This window comes from Dryobates pubescens, chromosome Z (genome assembly GCF_014839835.1).
Source record: "Dryobates pubescens isolate bDryPub1 chromosome Z, bDryPub1.pri, whole genome shotgun sequence".
Taxonomy (NCBI): Eukaryota; Metazoa; Chordata; class Aves; order Piciformes; family Picidae; genus Dryobates; species Dryobates pubescens.
In genome coordinates this window covers 57,272,466-57,290,184 of record NC_071657.1, presented here as the reverse complement: position 1 = coordinate 57,290,184, position 17,719 = coordinate 57,272,466, and the positions used below count along the sequence as shown (strand labels likewise).

General features: G+C 42.3%; 1 protein-coding gene across 1 annotated transcript in view; it reads right to left on the bottom strand.

The window, feature by feature from the left end:
- Positions 1 to 17,719, bottom strand: part of FCHO2 (FCH and mu domain containing endocytic adaptor 2) — a 101,934-nt gene that overhangs the window by 77,969 nt on the left and 6,246 nt on the right. Inside the window, exons 2-5 of the mRNA XM_054179083.1 lie at positions 15,288 to 15,379; positions 10,835 to 10,909; positions 9,409 to 9,550; positions 9,167 to 9,319 (exon numbers count right to left, since the gene is read on the bottom strand). Coding sequence (XP_054035058.1) covers positions 9,167 to 9,319; positions 9,409 to 9,550; positions 10,835 to 10,909; positions 15,288 to 15,379 — 462 coding nt within the window. The remainder of the gene's footprint in view (positions 1 to 9,166; positions 9,320 to 9,408; positions 9,551 to 10,834; positions 10,910 to 15,287; positions 15,380 to 17,719) is intronic.

Genomic DNA, 17,719 nt, shown 5'->3' with positions numbered 1-17,719 from the left:
GAAAAAGAGGGTTATATTCTGCAATTTCCAAGAGAAAAAGAACTGAAGATCCTAAGTAACAGTATAGCATTAACACTTGTTCATCAAACAGGACTTCAAAGAAAAAGAAGCTAAAGTTGCATTTTTCCACTTAAAAAGAAAGCTTAAGTAGATCTTAGTCACAAAACTTCCAAACCCAGCATTACAATGAATCAAGATCACTCTATGAGGAATATGTATCCTTCAGGCATTAAAAGAAGAACATGACAGACTGCCCAAATCCATCAGTTCCTTGTACTGAATTTTATTTCATGATTCTCACTCTTGGTAATTTCCCTGTGTGCACGAACAAAACAGTTTAATCTTGTTTCCCAAATGCTGCTCACTATGTTAAACGTACAAGGTGTTCTATCAACATGTGTGCTCTGTGTAAGGTGATTCCAAATGTAACCATTGAATAGAAAGGAAACAGCAAGTTACAAGAATTCAGAATTCAATTTTTTTTGTAAAGCATTACATAATTGAACCTCATATGCATGGGATGTTGGCAAAACATCTCTTACAATCATGTTTAACGATGAGCGGAACCTCACTGATGTGCTGAAAACATCTACCAAAAAACAACTATTCAGCAGAACAAAATGATGCAACACGTGATCACTGTATCATTAATTAGCAGTATCTTCTGAAAACAGCATGTGCCTATTCTCAGGTGAAGTGGCAATTGCTACAATTCAGTTTAGAATTCTATTTACTGTAAGTGAAAGGATCAGCCAAGAATTTTTTGTTAAGTCACTATAAATAGAGAAGTTCATATGTCAGAGAATAACAGGAAATTATTGCACAAGTTAACACAAATTTTCAGCTTGAAATGAAAATTGCAAGGTCACAGATACCCACTCAGATTCTTCAATAAAGGATTGCTCCAAATATTGGAATTCGTTATAAGCTCTTAGTATCTCAGTTCAGATTCACTGCTTTTTGTTACAATAGTTCTGTGATTTTGACAGAAAACATTTCATATGGTGCTGAAAGTAATAATCCTATTCTCTACTCTCTGCCAAAGGAAAAACAAATTAATATAGTAGCTGCCACTATGTTTCCGAAATGACAAGTAAACTCATTACTGCGAAGATGTGGCAGTCACTCTACCTACTCCCACTGGAAACATTTTTAGTGTACTTGCAGAGCAATCAACTATGGTCCAGTTGTTCAAAGAGAAGTATATGGGTAAGATGCATAAACCATTAGAAAATACCCTTCATCCTTTCCCCTTTCTTATGCAGACACCAGTGGGACTGAGTACTTTTTGTTTCCAAATGAACAACGATGACGTTATATCCTAAAAAAAAGTGCTCTGTTCAGTCAACTTTTTCTACAGAAAAGTTTCAATCAATTCACAAAATATCAGAAAAAAAATACACTTTGAACAGACGGTCAGGAAAACTTTTCCAACCCACATACTTCTGATTCATGTCTAGAATACCAAATTGACTGTCATTTGAGATAGAATATAGGAAAAAAGCTAGATTTATATCCAAGATAAAACAATCACAACATGTTCAACAGGATCACTTCTCTCATCAGTGAGAAGGCAATAATCAGCACTCTATGTTCCATCTAGGCAGTGGTATACGAGGCACTAAGATGATTCTAACATGAACAGAGCTGTACATAGCTGTGATTGAAATAGAATTAGACAGAGCTATCAAGACTGAAAAAGACAAGACAGTCAGAAACAGGGAAACACGACTTCTTTCCTCTACTAAAGTTTCCTGAAAATAGGAAGAAGTTATAGTGATGACAGCAGAATGAGAGGTGATTCCTCCCCTCAGCTCAGTACTGGTGAGGCCACACCTGGAGCTGTGTCCAGCTGTGGACTGTCCATTGCAAGTCATGGACATTTTGGAGAAAGTCCAGTAAAAATGATCACAGAATGGGAGGGGTTGGAAGTGACTTCTAGGGACTGAGTCCAAACCCCCTGCCAAAGCAGGATCACCTAGACCAGGATGCGTGCACATGGGTTTTGAAAGTCTTCAAAGAAGGAGACTTCACAACCTCTCTGGGAAGCCTGCTCCAGTACTCTATAGTAATTTTTCCTCATGTTGAGGTGAAACATCCTGTGTTCCAATTTGCTTGTTGTTCCTCATCCTATCACAGGCCACAACTGAAAAACAGACCACCCCCTTCTTCTTGACACCCAGGATTCTGACATTTGTAAACAGTAAGATCTCCTCTCAGTCTTCTCTCATTCAGACTTAACAGTCCCAAGCCTCTCAGCCTTTCCTTCTAAGACAGGTGTTCCAGTCCATTAACCATGAGGGAGGAGAGGGAGGAGAGGGAGGAGAGGGAGGAGAGGGAGGAGAGGGAGGAGAGGGAGGAGAGGGAGGAGAGGGAGGAGAGGGAGGAGAGGGAGGAGAGGGAGGAGAGGGAGGAGAGGGAGGAGAGGGAGGAGAGGGAGGAGAGGGAGGAGAGGGAGGAGAGGGAGGAGAGGGAGGAGAGGGAGGAGAGGGAGGAGAGGGAGGAGAGGGAGGAGAGGGAGGAGAGGGAGGAGAGGGAGGAGAGGGAGGAGAGGGAGGAGAGGGAGGAGAGGGAGGAGAGGGAGGAGAGGGAGGAGAGGGAGGAGAGGGAGGAGAGGGAGGAGAGGGAGGAGAGGGAGGAGAGGGAGGAGAGGGAGGAGAGGGAGGAGAGGGAGGAGAGGGAGGAGAGGGAGGAGAGGGAGGAGAGGGAGGAGAGGGAGGAGAGGGAGGAGAGGGAGGAGAGGGAGGAGAGGGAGGAGAGGGAGGAGAGGGAGGAGAGGGAGGAGAGGGAGGAGAGGGAGGAGAGGGAGGAGAGGGAGGAGAGGGAGGAGAGGGAGGAGAGGGAGGAGAGGGAGGAGAGGGAGGAGAGGGAGGAGAGGGAGGAGAGGGAGGAGAGGGAGGAGAGGGAGGAGAGGGAGGAGAGGGAGGAGAGGGAGGAGAGGGAGGAGAGGGAGGAGAGGGAGGAGAGGGAGGAGAGGGAGGAGAGGGAGGAGAGGGAGGAGAGGGAGGAGAGGGAGGAGAGGGAGGAGAGGGAGGAGAGGGAGGAGAGGGAGGAGAGGGAGGAGAGGGAGGAGAGGGAGGAGAGGGAGGAGAGGGAGGAGAGGGAGGAGAGGGAGGAGAGGGAGGAGAGGGAGGAGAGGGAGGAGAGGGAGGAGAGGGAGGAGAGGGAGGAGAGGGAGGAGAGGGAGGAGAGGGAGGAGAGGGAGGAGAGGGAGGAGAGGGAGGAGAGGGAGGAGAGGGAGGAGAGGGAGGAGAGGGAGGAGAGGGAGGAGAGGGAGGAGAGGGAGGAGAGGGAGGAGAGGGAGGAGAGGGAGGAGAGGGAGGAGAGGGAGGAGAGGGAGGAGAGGGAGGAGAGGGAGGAGAGGGAGGAGAGGGAGGAGAGGGAGGAGAGGGAGGAGAGGGAGGAGAGGGAGGAGAGGGAGGAGAGGGAGGAGAGGGAGGAGAGGGAGGAGAGGGAGGAGAGGGAGGAGAGGGTTAACCAGGTTGGTAAAGACCTTTGAGATCAAGTCCAACCTATCACCCAACACCATCTAATCAACTAAACCATGGCGCTAAGTGCCCCATCCAGTCTATCCCTAAACACCTCCAGTGATGGTGACTCCATCACCTCCCTGGGCAGCACATTACAATGGTCAATCACTCTTTCTAGGAAGAATTTCTTCCTAACCTCCAGGCTAAACCTCCCCTGGTGCAGCTTGAGACTGTGTCCTCTTGTTCTGGTGCTGGTTGCCTGGGAGAAGAGACCAACCCCCACCTGGCTACAACCTCCCTTCAGGTAGTTGTGGAGAGCAATGTCCCCATAGCCTTCTATTCTCCAGGCTAAGCAACCTCAGCTCCCTCAGCCTCTCCTCATAGGCCTTGTGCTCCAAACCCCTCTGGACATGCTCCAGCAACTCAACATCTTTCCTAAACTGAGGGGCCCAGAACTGGACACAGGACTCAAGGTGTGGCCTAACCAGTGCTGAGTAGAAGGGCAGAATGACCTCCCTGCTCCTGCTGGCCACACTGTTCCTGACACAGGCCAGGATGCCATTGGCCTTCTTGGGCACCCTGCAGGCTCACATTCCACCTACTGTCAACCACTAGCCCCAGGTCCCTCTCTGCCTGGCTGTTCCCCAGCCACTCTGACCCCAGCCTGTAGCTCTGCATGGGGTTGCTGTGGCCAATGTGCAGAACCTGGCACTTGGATGTGTTAAATCTCATGCCCTTGGACTACGCTCATCTGTCCAGCCTGTCAAGGTCCCTCTGCAGAGCTCTCTTACTCTCCAACAGATCAACTCCTGCCCCCATGATGATGGACTCAATCCCCTCACCCAGATCATCAATAAAGATATTAAACAGGATGAGGCCCAGCACTGATTCCTGGGGGACACCATTACCAACTGGCTGCCAGCTGGATGTCACCACCACTCTCTGGGCTTGGCCCTCCAGCCAGTTCCTAACCCAGCACAGAGTGCTGCTGTCCAATCCATGAGCTGACAGCTTGGCCAGGAGTTTGCTGTGGGGGACGGTATCAAAGGCCTTGCTGAAGTCCAGGTAGACTACATCCACAGCCTTCCCACATCCACCAGGCAGTCACCTGATCGTAGAAGGAGATCAGGTTGGTCAGGCAGGACCTGCCCTTCCTAAATCCATGCTGGCTGGGCCTGATCCCTTGGCCATCCTCTAAGTGTTGTGTGATTGCACTCAGGATGACCTGTTCCATAGTCTTGCCTGGCACTGAGGTCAGGCTGACAGGCCTGGAATTCCCTGGCTCATCCAACCGGCCCTTCTTGTGGATGGGCATCACGCTGGCCAGCTTCCAGTCATCTGGGATCTCTCCAGTGAGCCAGGACTGATGAAAAATCATGGAGAGTGGCTTGGCCAGCTCATCTGCCAGCTCTCTCAGCACCCTAGGATGGATCCCATCTGGTCCCATGGACTTGTGGGGATCCAAGTGGCTGAGCAGGTCTCTAACTGCTTCCTAATGTGTCACAGGGGAACTATACTGCTCCCTGACTCCATCTGCCAGTTCAGGAGGCCAGTTGTCCAGAAGACAACCTATCCTGCTATTAAAAATTGAGGCAAAGAAGGTGTAAAGTACCTCTGCCTTTTCCTCATCTTTTGTTATAACATTCCCCTCCATGTCCACCAAGGAGTGGAGGTTGTCCCTGCCCCTCCTCTTGCCATTAATGTATTTATAGAAGGATTTTTTTGTTCTCCTTCACAGCAGTGGCCAGTCTAAGCTCTAAATGGGCTTTTGCCTCCCTAATTTTTTTCCTGCATGACCTAGCAACATCCTTAAACATTTCATGGGTAACCTTTCCTTCCTTCCAAAGATAATACATCCTCTTTTTTTCCCTTAATTCACTCAGAAGTCCATTGCCCATCCAGGCTGGCTGTCGGCCCCAGCGGCTCATCTTCCGGCACATTGGCACGGCCTGTTCCTGTGCCTTCAAGATTTCTTTCTTGAAGTAGGTCCAGCCCTCCTGGCCCCCTTTGTTTTTAAGGGCTGTTTCCCAAGGAACCTTCTGAGCTAGTTCCTTAAGTAAGCTTAAGTCCACCCTCCAGAAGTCCAGAGTGGAGGTTTTGTTGCTGCCCCTCTTAGCTTGACTGCATATTGAAAACTCAATCATTTCATGGTCACTGGACCCCAGACAGCCTCCAACCACCACATCTCCCACCAGCCCTTCCCTATTGGTAAATAGAAGGTCAAGCATAGCCTCACCCCTGGTAAGCTCACACAGCAGCTGGGCTAAGAAGCTATTCTCCATACACTCTAAGAACCTCCTAGACTGCCTCCTCTCTGCTGTGTTAAGTTCCCAGCAGATATCAGGCAGGTTAAAGTCTCCCATGAGAACAAGGTCTGGTGATCTTGAGACAGCCTCTAGCTGCTTATAGAATAATTCATCAACCTCTTCATCCTGGGTGGTCTATAACAGACTCCCACCAGGATGTCAGCCCTGTTGGCCTTCCCTCAAATTCTCACCCACAGGCATTCAACCTGATCATCCTTGATCTCTAGTTTCATGGTGTCTAGAACCTCCCTGATGTACAGGGCCACCCCTCCACCCCTTCTCCCTCGCCTGTCTCTCCTGAAGAGCCTGCAGCCGTCAATTACAGTGCTCCAGTCATGTGAGTCAGCCCACCATGTTTCTGTGATTTCAACTACATTGTCACTTTCCTGCTGTACCAAGGCTTCCAGCTCCTCTTGTTTGTTACCCATATTTCGTGCTTTAGTGTACATGCACTTCAGCTGGGCTGCTGGTTTCACCCCTGGCTCCAGCTTACAACCCTCAGACTCGTGTTTGGGGGGGGGACTGGTTTCAGCCCTTTCCCCCTTCAAATCCAATTTAAAGCCCTGTCAATGAATCCTGCAAACTCCCTTCCTAGAACCCTTTTCCCTCTGTGGGATAGGCTGTTCTCATGTGGAAGGATCTTTCTCCCCCTCTGGGACAGATGTACTCCATCTGTTGCTAGAGGACCTGGTGCCATAGAAAGTTCCCCAAGATCAAAAAACCCAAAATATTGTTGGTGGCACCAGCCTCTGAGGCACTTGTTAATTACACCTGCTTTCCTGTTCCTTTCAGTATTCCTTCCTGCAACTAAGGATATTGATGAAAACATTACCTGTGCCCCTGACCCCTCAGCAACTTTTCCCAGAACCTTGAAGTCCCTTTTGATTGCCTTTGGACCTCTGGTTTCAACCTCACTGCTCCCTATCTGCATAACTATCAAGGGATAGTAATCAGAGGACTGTACCAGACTAGGCAGCCTTCTGGTGACAGCTTTACCCAGGCCCCAAGAAGGCAGCAGACTTTCCTGTGGGAAGGATCTGGCTCACATATGGGGCCCTCCATACCCCTCAGGAGGCAATCACCAATAACAATTACCCTCCTCTTTTTTTTTTAAGGGAAGAAGTCCTGATGTGGGGGGCAGGCTGTTTTGCTTTAGGCAACACTTCAGATGCTGTGTCTTCTGTCTTCTCATTCACCTCACCCTCAACTTCCAGTGCCACACACTTGTTTTGCCAGGACAGCTGGGAAGGTGAGGGGAGCCATGAGGGTTTTAACTTGCCTCTCCTAACAGGGACCTGTATCCATTCCCAGCTGCTTCTTGGGTCACCTCCCTCTGCTAGGGGACTCTGCAGAGCCTGGTTCCTCAAATCCAACTCCCTTTCGCATTCCCTTGAAGTCTAAGACTAGCCACTTCTTCCTTCAGTTCAGCCACTAGATTAATCAGATAATTGAGATGCTCACTCCAGAATTGGAGATGATACACCAGATCTCACTAGGGCAATAGTAGGGGAGGGGAAATTCCCTCAACCTCCTCAACACATTGTTCTTAATGAACCCCATGCATAACATTGCAAACCAGGACATTAACATCTTTCTCCATAGAACAGCTTTGCAGCTGGTCAATCCCTAATCTATTCTGGTGCCTGGGGTTATTCCTTCCCAGGTGCAGGTCTCTACACTTTCCCTTGTTGAACTTCATTAAGTTCCCCTTTAACCAACTTTCCAGACTGTCCACGTCTCAAGGAATGACAGCACAGCCTTCTGGGGTATCAGCCAATCCTTGAAGTTTAATATTATCAGCAAACTGCTAAGGGTACACTTTATTGCCTCATCCAGGTCATTGATTCTATGCTAAACAAGACTGGACCCAGTACTGGACCTGATACTGACCCCTGGCTACAGGTCTCTAACTGGGCTCTGCACCATTGGTCATGACCCTCTGAGCTCACAATCCTTCTCACTGTCCACTCTTCTAACCCACACTTTCCTGAGCTTACCTACAAGGAAGTTACAGGAGATGGTGTCAAAAGCCTGGTGAAGTCAAGGTAGACAACATCCACTGCTCTCCCTGCAGCTACTCTTCAGTCACACCACCACAGAAAGCTAACATCAAATGCTTTGGATTGCTAGGGACCTTCAAAGTCCACAGTAAGTCTAGTCCAATTTCCAATTTCCACAGTAAGCAGGGACATCTTTAACCAGATCAGGTTGCTCAGTTGAAACAAGCATCATAAGCATCTTTAAGTACAACTGAATCTTGTTCTCTGGATTTAAGGGACACCCTAAGTCTCTTCAGGGTATTTTAAACCCACTCTGGCCCTGCAGAAGGCAGCCAACCAGACTGGTCAAATGTGATTCAAATTCATGCTAGCTGCTCCTGATAACGTTTTCTTCCATGTCCTTAGAGATGGCCTCCAGAATGATGAAAGGACTGGAGTATCTCTTCCATGAGGGAAGACAGAGTTGGGACTACTGAGCCTGGAGAAGGAACTCTTAGAGATGATTTTACAAGTGTATATGAAAACCTGAAAGGAGGATACATGGAAAAGAGACAGGGCCTTTCCAGCAGTGCCCAGTGACAGAATCAGAGGCAATTGATGCAGACTGAAACACAGGAGGTTCGGCCTGAACCTCAGGAAACATTTTTTTTCATGTGAGGCTATCTGAGCACTGGCACATGTCATGCAGGGAGATTGTGGAGTTTCCATCATCAGAAATATTCAAAAGCTTTCTGGATATGGTCCTGGGTGACTGGCTCCTGGTGGCCCTACTTGAGCAGTATGGTTGTCCAGGATGGCCCTGAGGGTTCCTTCTAACCTCAGCCATTTTGTGACTCTCTGAATGGATCAAATTTCCCAGTAACCCAAGGATAATCACAGTACCACAGTATCACTAAGGTTGGAAGAGAACTCAAGGATAATACTAAATACAAAATCAAGATACTAATCCCTTGGGATTTGGGTCCATGAAAATGGCACCCTTTAATTTAGCACTGAAAGTAGTGTTGATTTGTTTTTCTTCACAATAGAACAGACTTCAAATACTCATGTAATTATCTACTTCCTTCTCATTGAAGGGACAACCCAAAACCTCCTACTCCTTAATTCAGTAACAAGGGCACTGAGTGTTTGTGTATTTATCTAAGGAAATGTATTGAAAAACAGATGCTGAAACAATTACAAGCGATTGCGGTAAAAGCCACTAGAAAAGATTATCATACAAGGCAGAGCTGCAGTGCTGTTAGAACAGATATGGAAGTGTCAACAAAACTAGGCATTCAAAATACTGTAGACATTACCAAATAGCCACAACTACTACTATTAACCCTTTCTGAGCAGTAACACAAGTGTGTTACAATGCAGTGAATTAAATAAGATGCCACAGAACTACCTTATCAATGTCTCTCTGCGTTGCTCCTTCCTTCTTCAAACGTTCTTGTTCAACACACTTTGCATTGTAGTTTTCCTTTGACTTCTGCAAGGCCTGAGTAATACTTTGAATATTTTGCACTGCTTCCAATGTTCCTGAAACATCTTCTTTAGTCTGCAAAATATCACACAGTTGTTAAAACCAAACCATTTTAATGTTAAGTCACTGGACATGACGAATTTAAAAAAAAAAAAAAGAACCACCTTTTTATAAGCTTTGATTTGTTCATCTCCATACTTGTGAAGTTCTTTTATTAGCTCTTGTAATCTCCGCACAAGATCCAAGTGACAGCTTGCTAGTTTTTCTGTTGAGGTTTTGAAAACATCCCAAACTGGTGCAAACGTCCTAGATTGAGGAAAATGATACTTAATGTTCACCCTTTTACTTTTCTTCCTTTTACTTGGCTATGATTTTTTTTTTTAATACTGATAAATTATAACTGGTAAGTTTACAGAAGCTCACTTCTTTTCCAAAAACTGAAACAAAACAAACCTCCAACAACTGCTATAAATTCTTACTAAATGTTTTAAACGTACTTGGAATCCCATCTACTGATTTTTACACATTTTTTGGTTTACTCGTATTGACTTTAATGAGTAAAATGAAGCAAAGCTGACAATCTTTTCCATCATCAGCCCAGAATACTGCCTATTAGATCCTAAAGATGGAGTGATAGAAGCTCAAAGTAATTTAAAATGCAAAAGTATTTTTATGTGTATACTTGAATAGTGCAAACAAATCAGAAGTGACTCAGTTGAGTTTCTAGCTGTCTTACTGCAAAGATGATCTGCTATCCATTAAGAGATTAATCATATGGCAAAGAAATGTGGAGAACAGGTAATTTCTCCAAGTTGTAGTTCTATAGTGACTGGAATTCTAGATCAGTACTGTAAATATACATCCCTACCTCAGTCTCCTGCTTAAAGCTGCTGAAAAATTAATACTATACACAGCCTTTAAAGTACTGATATTCAAGCTAAAATGCAGAGACAAAATCTTTGAACCATCAGCAACAAGCAATATCAAATTATTCACTGATGAAAGCTCCCCATATTTCTAGCTGTGATTACTACAAATATAAATAAAAAATAATCTAGCCTTTTCTAAGGGTCTGAGTTCTCATTGGCATAAACTTTCTAATAAAAAAATCCAGTTTTTAGAAATACACTCCTTGTATAAAACTTTCATTAAACTATGGAACAAAATCTACTGAAAAGCCTCATTCTTAAGATCTCTGAGGACAGAGATAACACTTCAAAAAGCAGAAACAATATAAATAAATAAATTTACTGCCACATTTGCAGACCATATGTTCTCTCTTCAGAATAACTACCACAAGCTTAGGAACACAGAGCAGAAAGCCACATTCTTTATTATCTCTGCAAAGATCTCAGCCTTAAACATGTTAACAGAAAAATCCCCAAAGTGGAGGCATTGTTCTTTCATTCTGTGAAGGAAGAACTGTATTGTCTTGGGTGTTGTCCTACCTGCATGTTATTTTGCATGATTACTGAAGAACTATCAGTTTTAAAGAAAGGTGGCAAAGTTATACTACCTTCAACATCATCAATAAAACATTCAGAATCAAGCTTTATTTACATAGTTATTTCTGTCCTGTAACTTACATACCCAAGTTGTGTGTAATTGCTTGCTGATTTGGCTAGTTTTGTCATTGACCTTGAATATGCTTCCTCTATTGTAGCCCTGTCAAAGAAAACCATCAAAAAATACAGTCAACACTCTGAAGATCTTTGAAGACAGATTAATATGCAAACAGGGAACTTTTTACTTTACTGAAAATTACTCCATTCAAGTGACCACTAAAAACTATATGCAAAGTCACACAAGTATATTTAAGAACAATAATGTGAGAAGCCTGTGACAGACTGTAACCAGAAACAGGAGAAAACCTAGAGACTCAAGCCTTGAAAAAGTTTAGCGCTTCTGTCTCTGCTGTTCTGCTCTGCCTTAGTAATCATCAGAACAAAGTGACTTCAACAATCATCTTCCTCACAACAGAGCAACAAAATCAAATACATATGTAATAAAAACATTAAAATGAGCAATCTGAATGCTTACTGAGCAATTTCACTAAATAGGATCTTGTCCAGTTTTTTGTACACTCATTTTCAAAGAAGATTGCCTCAATAAATGATGATTACTTTGGAAAGCCTCTTCCCATGCTGAGCTTCATTGTATCTTCCTGCACTCAAATCTACAGTTTTACTTATCTTTTGCAGATTCCTTAAAGCCTCTGTTGGAGCAGGTACCATGAATTAACAGTCACACATAACACAGCACTGACTCTCTGCAAGTCCCTTCTCCCATCAATTTTCCTATTACTAAGATAAACATAATTTTATTTTTCTACCCTAAATCAATATTCAATATGTGGAGAATCCTGGGTTTAAGAAAATACTGTAATTGTCTTTTCTTAAAAATGCAAAAGCTTGAAGGATTTTCTTTCATAACACAAGCCAAAGAGAGGTAAAAAAGTAACATGAAGAATTCAGCCTTCTCTCAAGCTATACCAGGACTATAACCACTTATTGTTGAGGTAGAATGCTATTAGTTACATTTTCTGAGCAAAATGAGTTTTCTTATCAAAATATGAAACAAAGTAGCAGTCAATTTGAAACAGGCATGTCTTTATTCTGACTGAATAACTATCCAGTCACTTGGACATTTTTCATCAGTTAATAAATCAGTTTGGAGAAGGAGCTTAAACTGTACAACAGAAACAAAACAGAAATGTTACTGCAAATGAACACATTTCAAACGCTTCTACCTTTTTCAGAGGAAAAAACTTTGCCATTTCAGAAAGTTTTTGCAGAAGTTTGGAAAGAAAAGTATTTTTTAAAAAATCCTTAAGCTGACTATAATTATTTCCCACATCCTATACAATTTTTCTTTTTTTCATTATTTCTAAGGCTGGAGAACAGGGAACAATAGACACTTCCCTGATTACGCTGCACACCATCAAAACACTATTCTGAACAGCACAAGCAACAGAGACTGGCTTCACACAGACATGTGTCCTTTGTGCCCTAAGCAGTTTGTATATCAAAGTAAGTTCAAGCACCTTTCCCTTCTCTTTGAAATCACTCCAAAAGCAAATTCTCTGTCTAGTCTGGAGAGTCCAGGAATCCTGACTGACCAGATGACTACTGTCAAACACTAACTCTAACTCATTGAAAGTATTATCACCAATTCAAATCTGCCTCCTCTACCTAGCCAGTGGTTTTCAATTTTCACTCTCCTGTCTCCACTTCTGCAAAAAAAGGCCAGTGTGTTCCAAAGGAATGGAAGGACAGAAGCAAAGGAAGTTCAAATGTATACAAGTTCATTTTTCGTGGGGTGTTCCAAAACATACGTACATGGAAATGAGGATGTAAAAACATTAGGTCTAGGAGTCTCCTAATAAATGTTGTTAATCCACTTACATACTGACAGCAGAAAAAAGTACTACAAACCAATATTCAGACTATACTTCACAGAGGAAGAGAGGCAACAGATAATTGTGTGCAGCATCTTGTAACTTCTTTGTAATAAACAGAGATGCAAAATAGAATATGGTCAAGGCAACTGGACTGCTGTAAAATAATGCTCAAGAACTGCTGCACAAAATTTCTTTTGAGATCAACAATTTGACTGATGTGGATAAATGTGTGCTACTGAACCCTATTTATTTCCTTGGAAATTTATTGTCATCCTAGTAATTTCATAATGTTAGTGAAGGGCTTCACTGCCCAATATGGATACTTGGAAACATTTTAACTAAAATGAGCACACCAAATACTTGAAGTCCATCTATTTCTTTGAAACTGCAAACCATATGCCACAAAGTACCACCAGTCTGAATTGGGATTGGTCAATGATGCACCCCTCACTTAAAAAGACTACCTATTTGGCATTCAACTGCATTTTTCAATGGCAATTCAGCATACTGAGATGCAACAGTAAAGCATGGTGAAAGAAAACACAGTGGAACAGATGGATATTAAATTTAATATCCTGATGGGATAAGTTCATTGGAGAGGACTGAACCTATTGCTGCCGGCCCACACCACTGACAGGTGTTTTTCAGCCACAGGACCAGCTGCTCTTAAGGAACTATACTGAAGCCTTGTCAAATATATTAAAATGTAGCACTAAGAATGCCAGTGAACCTCAGTGCGTTTATGAGAACTGAAAATTTCCACATTCCACAAAAAAGCTGTTAAGATGGCTGCACATCAGTTTGGTATATCCTGATCTATGCACAATAACTGAAACGACATTTTTTCATCTCTCATTATCAATAAAGTGCCCATGTGGATCACCATGTATTCCTATATAGTCATCAATGATTAGTCTTAAATGTTATGCAAGCTTGCTTAGCTAGGAACCAAAATTGACAAATCACTACAATTAGTTAGCAGAAACGTCATCTGAAACATTTTTGATATGTGGAGAAAGGTCCAATTTGTTTTTTACTTATTGCAAAGGCATGTCTCATTGAAAAATTTATTTTGAAGGAGCTTACAAAATGAAAACTACTAGAATGCCACATTCTTTTTATTAGTGATTTTGTGTAGAAAGAACTGTCAAGTTTTATTTATGCCACTATATTAAAGCAAAGCATTCATGCCAGATATAGCAGCAAGTTATTGTAACCATTTACATAAGACCTTTCACCTTAGGACCAGTATGAATACAACATAAAGGAGATAAGAAGCAGAGTAAGAGAACTTTGTATCTAAATGTGGAGGGTAAATCAAAATATTATTTATTTTACATCCATTACATTAATTGTATCCAGATGAAATACAGCTTACTGCTACAAAACCTGAGTGACTCCAAATATTAAAGCAGGCTACAAAGGAAGGATCCAGGCACTTGTAATGATAAGACAAGGCAAACATTTGTAACAGTAAATATTAGAAGTGCAAGCTTGTGAGTGGGAGCTTATGAAGCCTTAATGACTTCTACTAAACACAAACAGTGTGATATCCCTCTGCTCAATCCAACATAGGATTGCATTGCAACTCTGCTTGGCTTCACAATGTGTTCTCAGAAATCAGGGATTCTTGAAACACTAGATTCCTTGGGTTGTGTAGTTCTTCCAACAGAAGACATGGGCTCTACTTGGTGGAAAGATTTTGTAATTTTGTCCAATTCACTTGGAAACTATGTTAGTGAAACTGAGAACACATCAGATTTGTGGTCATAACATTTTGTCAAATTTTAAAATAAATTCTTAGTTGAGAGCCATTTGAGGCCAAAACTGAAACTGACAAAAAATTTCAGAAAACAAAAGCTGTTTCTGTAAACAGCTTTTACTGCAAAAAGCTTTCACTGAAGTCCTCAGACAGTCACTTGCAATTTTCCTTGTATCATCTGGTGTCATTATCTGAATTAAGACAAAATACTGAGGTGGGCACACAATTTTGTCCAGAATGGATATGATGTTCAGTGTAGCAGTAGCAGTGGTCCTTCACAAAGAACTAAAAACATTACTACATTGTCTGCTCTGGAAATTGTCACAACTGCAGACTTCACTTCTGTCCTTCAATCTCACAGACAATATCTGTGCTATTTTTCTGCATATTGTTTTCTTGTCCCTATTTCTTTAATAAACCTAGTTTCCCAGCATCTTAATCTGAAAGCATAATTTCTTTTAAATCATACTAGCAGTTGCTAACACCCTAATTCTACATCTTCAGTAAAAGACTTTGTAAGAGTAACTATTATGGCTAATGTAAATTATTGCTATTCTTCTGAGCGCACTGAAAATTTTGGATTAATTTAAATAAACTGCTGGACACCTAATGTGACACTTCTGTATTTTTACTCTTGTTTAATTCAATTTAATTGTGAAAAGTCCAAAGCTATTAGAAGTCATTAATTGATGCTTAATAGTTACTATTCATCTTAATGAAGTAGGTAAGAAGTAAGAACCAGATACTCTTGTAGGACACAAGAGATTTTTAAGTGTTCATTGATTTTTACGTATTTTGCATGTTACTGCTAAGTGCAACAACAAACAAAAAACTATGAACAGTATATTAAAGAGCCAGGATTATCAAGGATGAATACTTACCTTTCTCTTATAAAGTCTGCTAAGTCTTTTGTTGACAAATGCCCATGTTTCATGTTGTGATAGAGGACATCAAAGCCATTGTTCCTGTCCCCCTAAAGATTTGATAATAAAAAAAGCAGAACTATGAAACAACATCCTAAAGCAATTACACAAAGTACTGAGCCTACACATTTTAATAACTGATCAGGTTTAAGAAAGCAATTTCTAATGCTTCAGCTTTTAACCAACTGCTGTTAGCTCCCTTCAAACCACTATATTTAGAGCAAACAAAAATCACCTCAGCAGCTACTACTAGTCTTCTAATGGCAACTCTTTCATTATATATTACTAGGCTATATACAAATCAATTTATTTTCTAGATTTCTACAAATTTTGTATTCTTTCACTTCCCGTATTGTTAAAAGCATACCTAATACTGTAGTTCCTCTTCACCCCCCTCATACCTTTCATTATTTTCCATGAACTAAAATTCACACTTTGAAATCACTGGATGTCCCACCTCTCCAGTTCTTTACATTTCATGTATTTTTCCTCTGCTTTTTGAAAAAATGGTTAAAAAACTAATCTCTTCCCTCTCATAGGTAGTTTCCCTTTGACATAAGTTTAGTTATAAAACAACATTTTCCAACAAGGGCTATCTCACCAATAAAACAGAGACACTGTCCTAAACTTTGCTTTAGTGAACTCAGCCATTTTATCACCTCTGTCACCACACTGAACTTCCTCCAGACAGGAGAAAGCAACAAAAATGAAAGGAAGGAGAGGCATGGCACAGCATAATAGCATTGCTACAATTGAAGCTTTCCTGTCAAAATCTCTGTTCTATTCCTCGCTTCTGGAAGCTTCATATCATTAACACAGCTGCATATATGTAGGGAGATCATGTTGTCCAACTGCCTAACAACCACCTGCCAACACAGGTTAAGGGCAATATTGAAAGCCTGTTGCAGTGTTTGACTACCCTCTCATTAAAGAAACACTTCCTAATGACCACTCCAAATGTCCCATGGCACAGCTTTGAACCGTTCCCGTGCATCCTATCACTGGATCCCAGAGAGAAGAGCTCAGCACTTTCCTCTCCATCCCCTCCTCAGAAAGCTGTAGAGAACAATTAGGCCACCCCTCAGCCTCCTTTTCTTCAAGCTGGACAAACCCGTAGTCCTTGAGCACTGATCACAGGACATGCCTTCCAACCCCCTCCCCAGCTTTGCCACCCTGCTCTGGATGTATTGAAGGATCTTCATATCTTCCTTAAAATCCTCAGCTTTTCATAAAGGCAGTTCTACACGTCCAGTGAGAGGAGCCTGAGGATTTGGTCATAGACCCCTCCAAACATTTCTGTGCTTTCTGTTCTGGAAAAACTTGTATGTGCAGCAATAAGGTGCACCTGATCAGAGAAATTACACAGCTCAAGAATAAAGCTGGAGAACAAAAATAAAGATCAGTGATCCAGATCACTATGAGGACATAACAGTTGCACTGCTTAGCAGATGTGGGAGCAAGAAGGAGAAAGGATCAGCCAACTTTAGTAAGTGGAAGCACCAGGGGTGGATGGAAGAACTTCACAGTAGCCATGGTAGTAGACCCACTACGGCAAAGTGTTAACTGCACTAGATAATAAATCAGCCAACAATATAGCAAGTTACCTTAAAGGACACCACACATCGACACACCTCAGTGCACAGACACTTTTCTGCTTAGAAAGTTATACAGTCTGTCCACAGTAGTTATGTTCATGAAGAACAGCTCAAATAATTCATAAAATAAGAATAAAAGTCTGTATTTAGAGTAATGACAGAGACATAAGCTGTGGCTCAGAGGAAAAGCAGTAAAACTTAGAAAAGCCAAGTATGCATCCTTTTACGTGCACATATGCCATCCACACTGTTTATTTTTGTTTTGGTTGCTCTTTCTCAATACCGTCCCTTCCCACATACATAGTATAAAATCTTTTATGCGGAACTTTCGTGTGCAAACAATTTTTCTTCATTGACTGTTTTTACCTGCCCCTTCTGGTGACAACAATAATAGCTGGGAGCACTAAAATCCCAGTAGTGGCCTACTTAAAAAGAAATAAATAAATGCAGCATATAGCAGAGGGAACTGGTGAGACCTTCCACTCCCATTCAGAAGCAATTATTATCCACTGCTGTGACAGACAGCAAAATCAGATGCAGATTTTTTTAGAAGTTGCATCTTGGAGAAAGAGGAACCTCTCTTGCTACATATATCAGGTCCTACGCCACATACCTCCAGATCAGTCTGAAAGACTGTCATTTTGCAGGTAAAACATCATTGTGTTGAAGATCTTGTCATTACTCAACAGAAAATGAGAGCACCTGAATGTAAAAGTTAAGTGGTGCCCTTTCCGTACAGGCTTAATTACTATACAGTTCATTACCAGTTTCCTACTTCTAACAAACTCTCTTCAG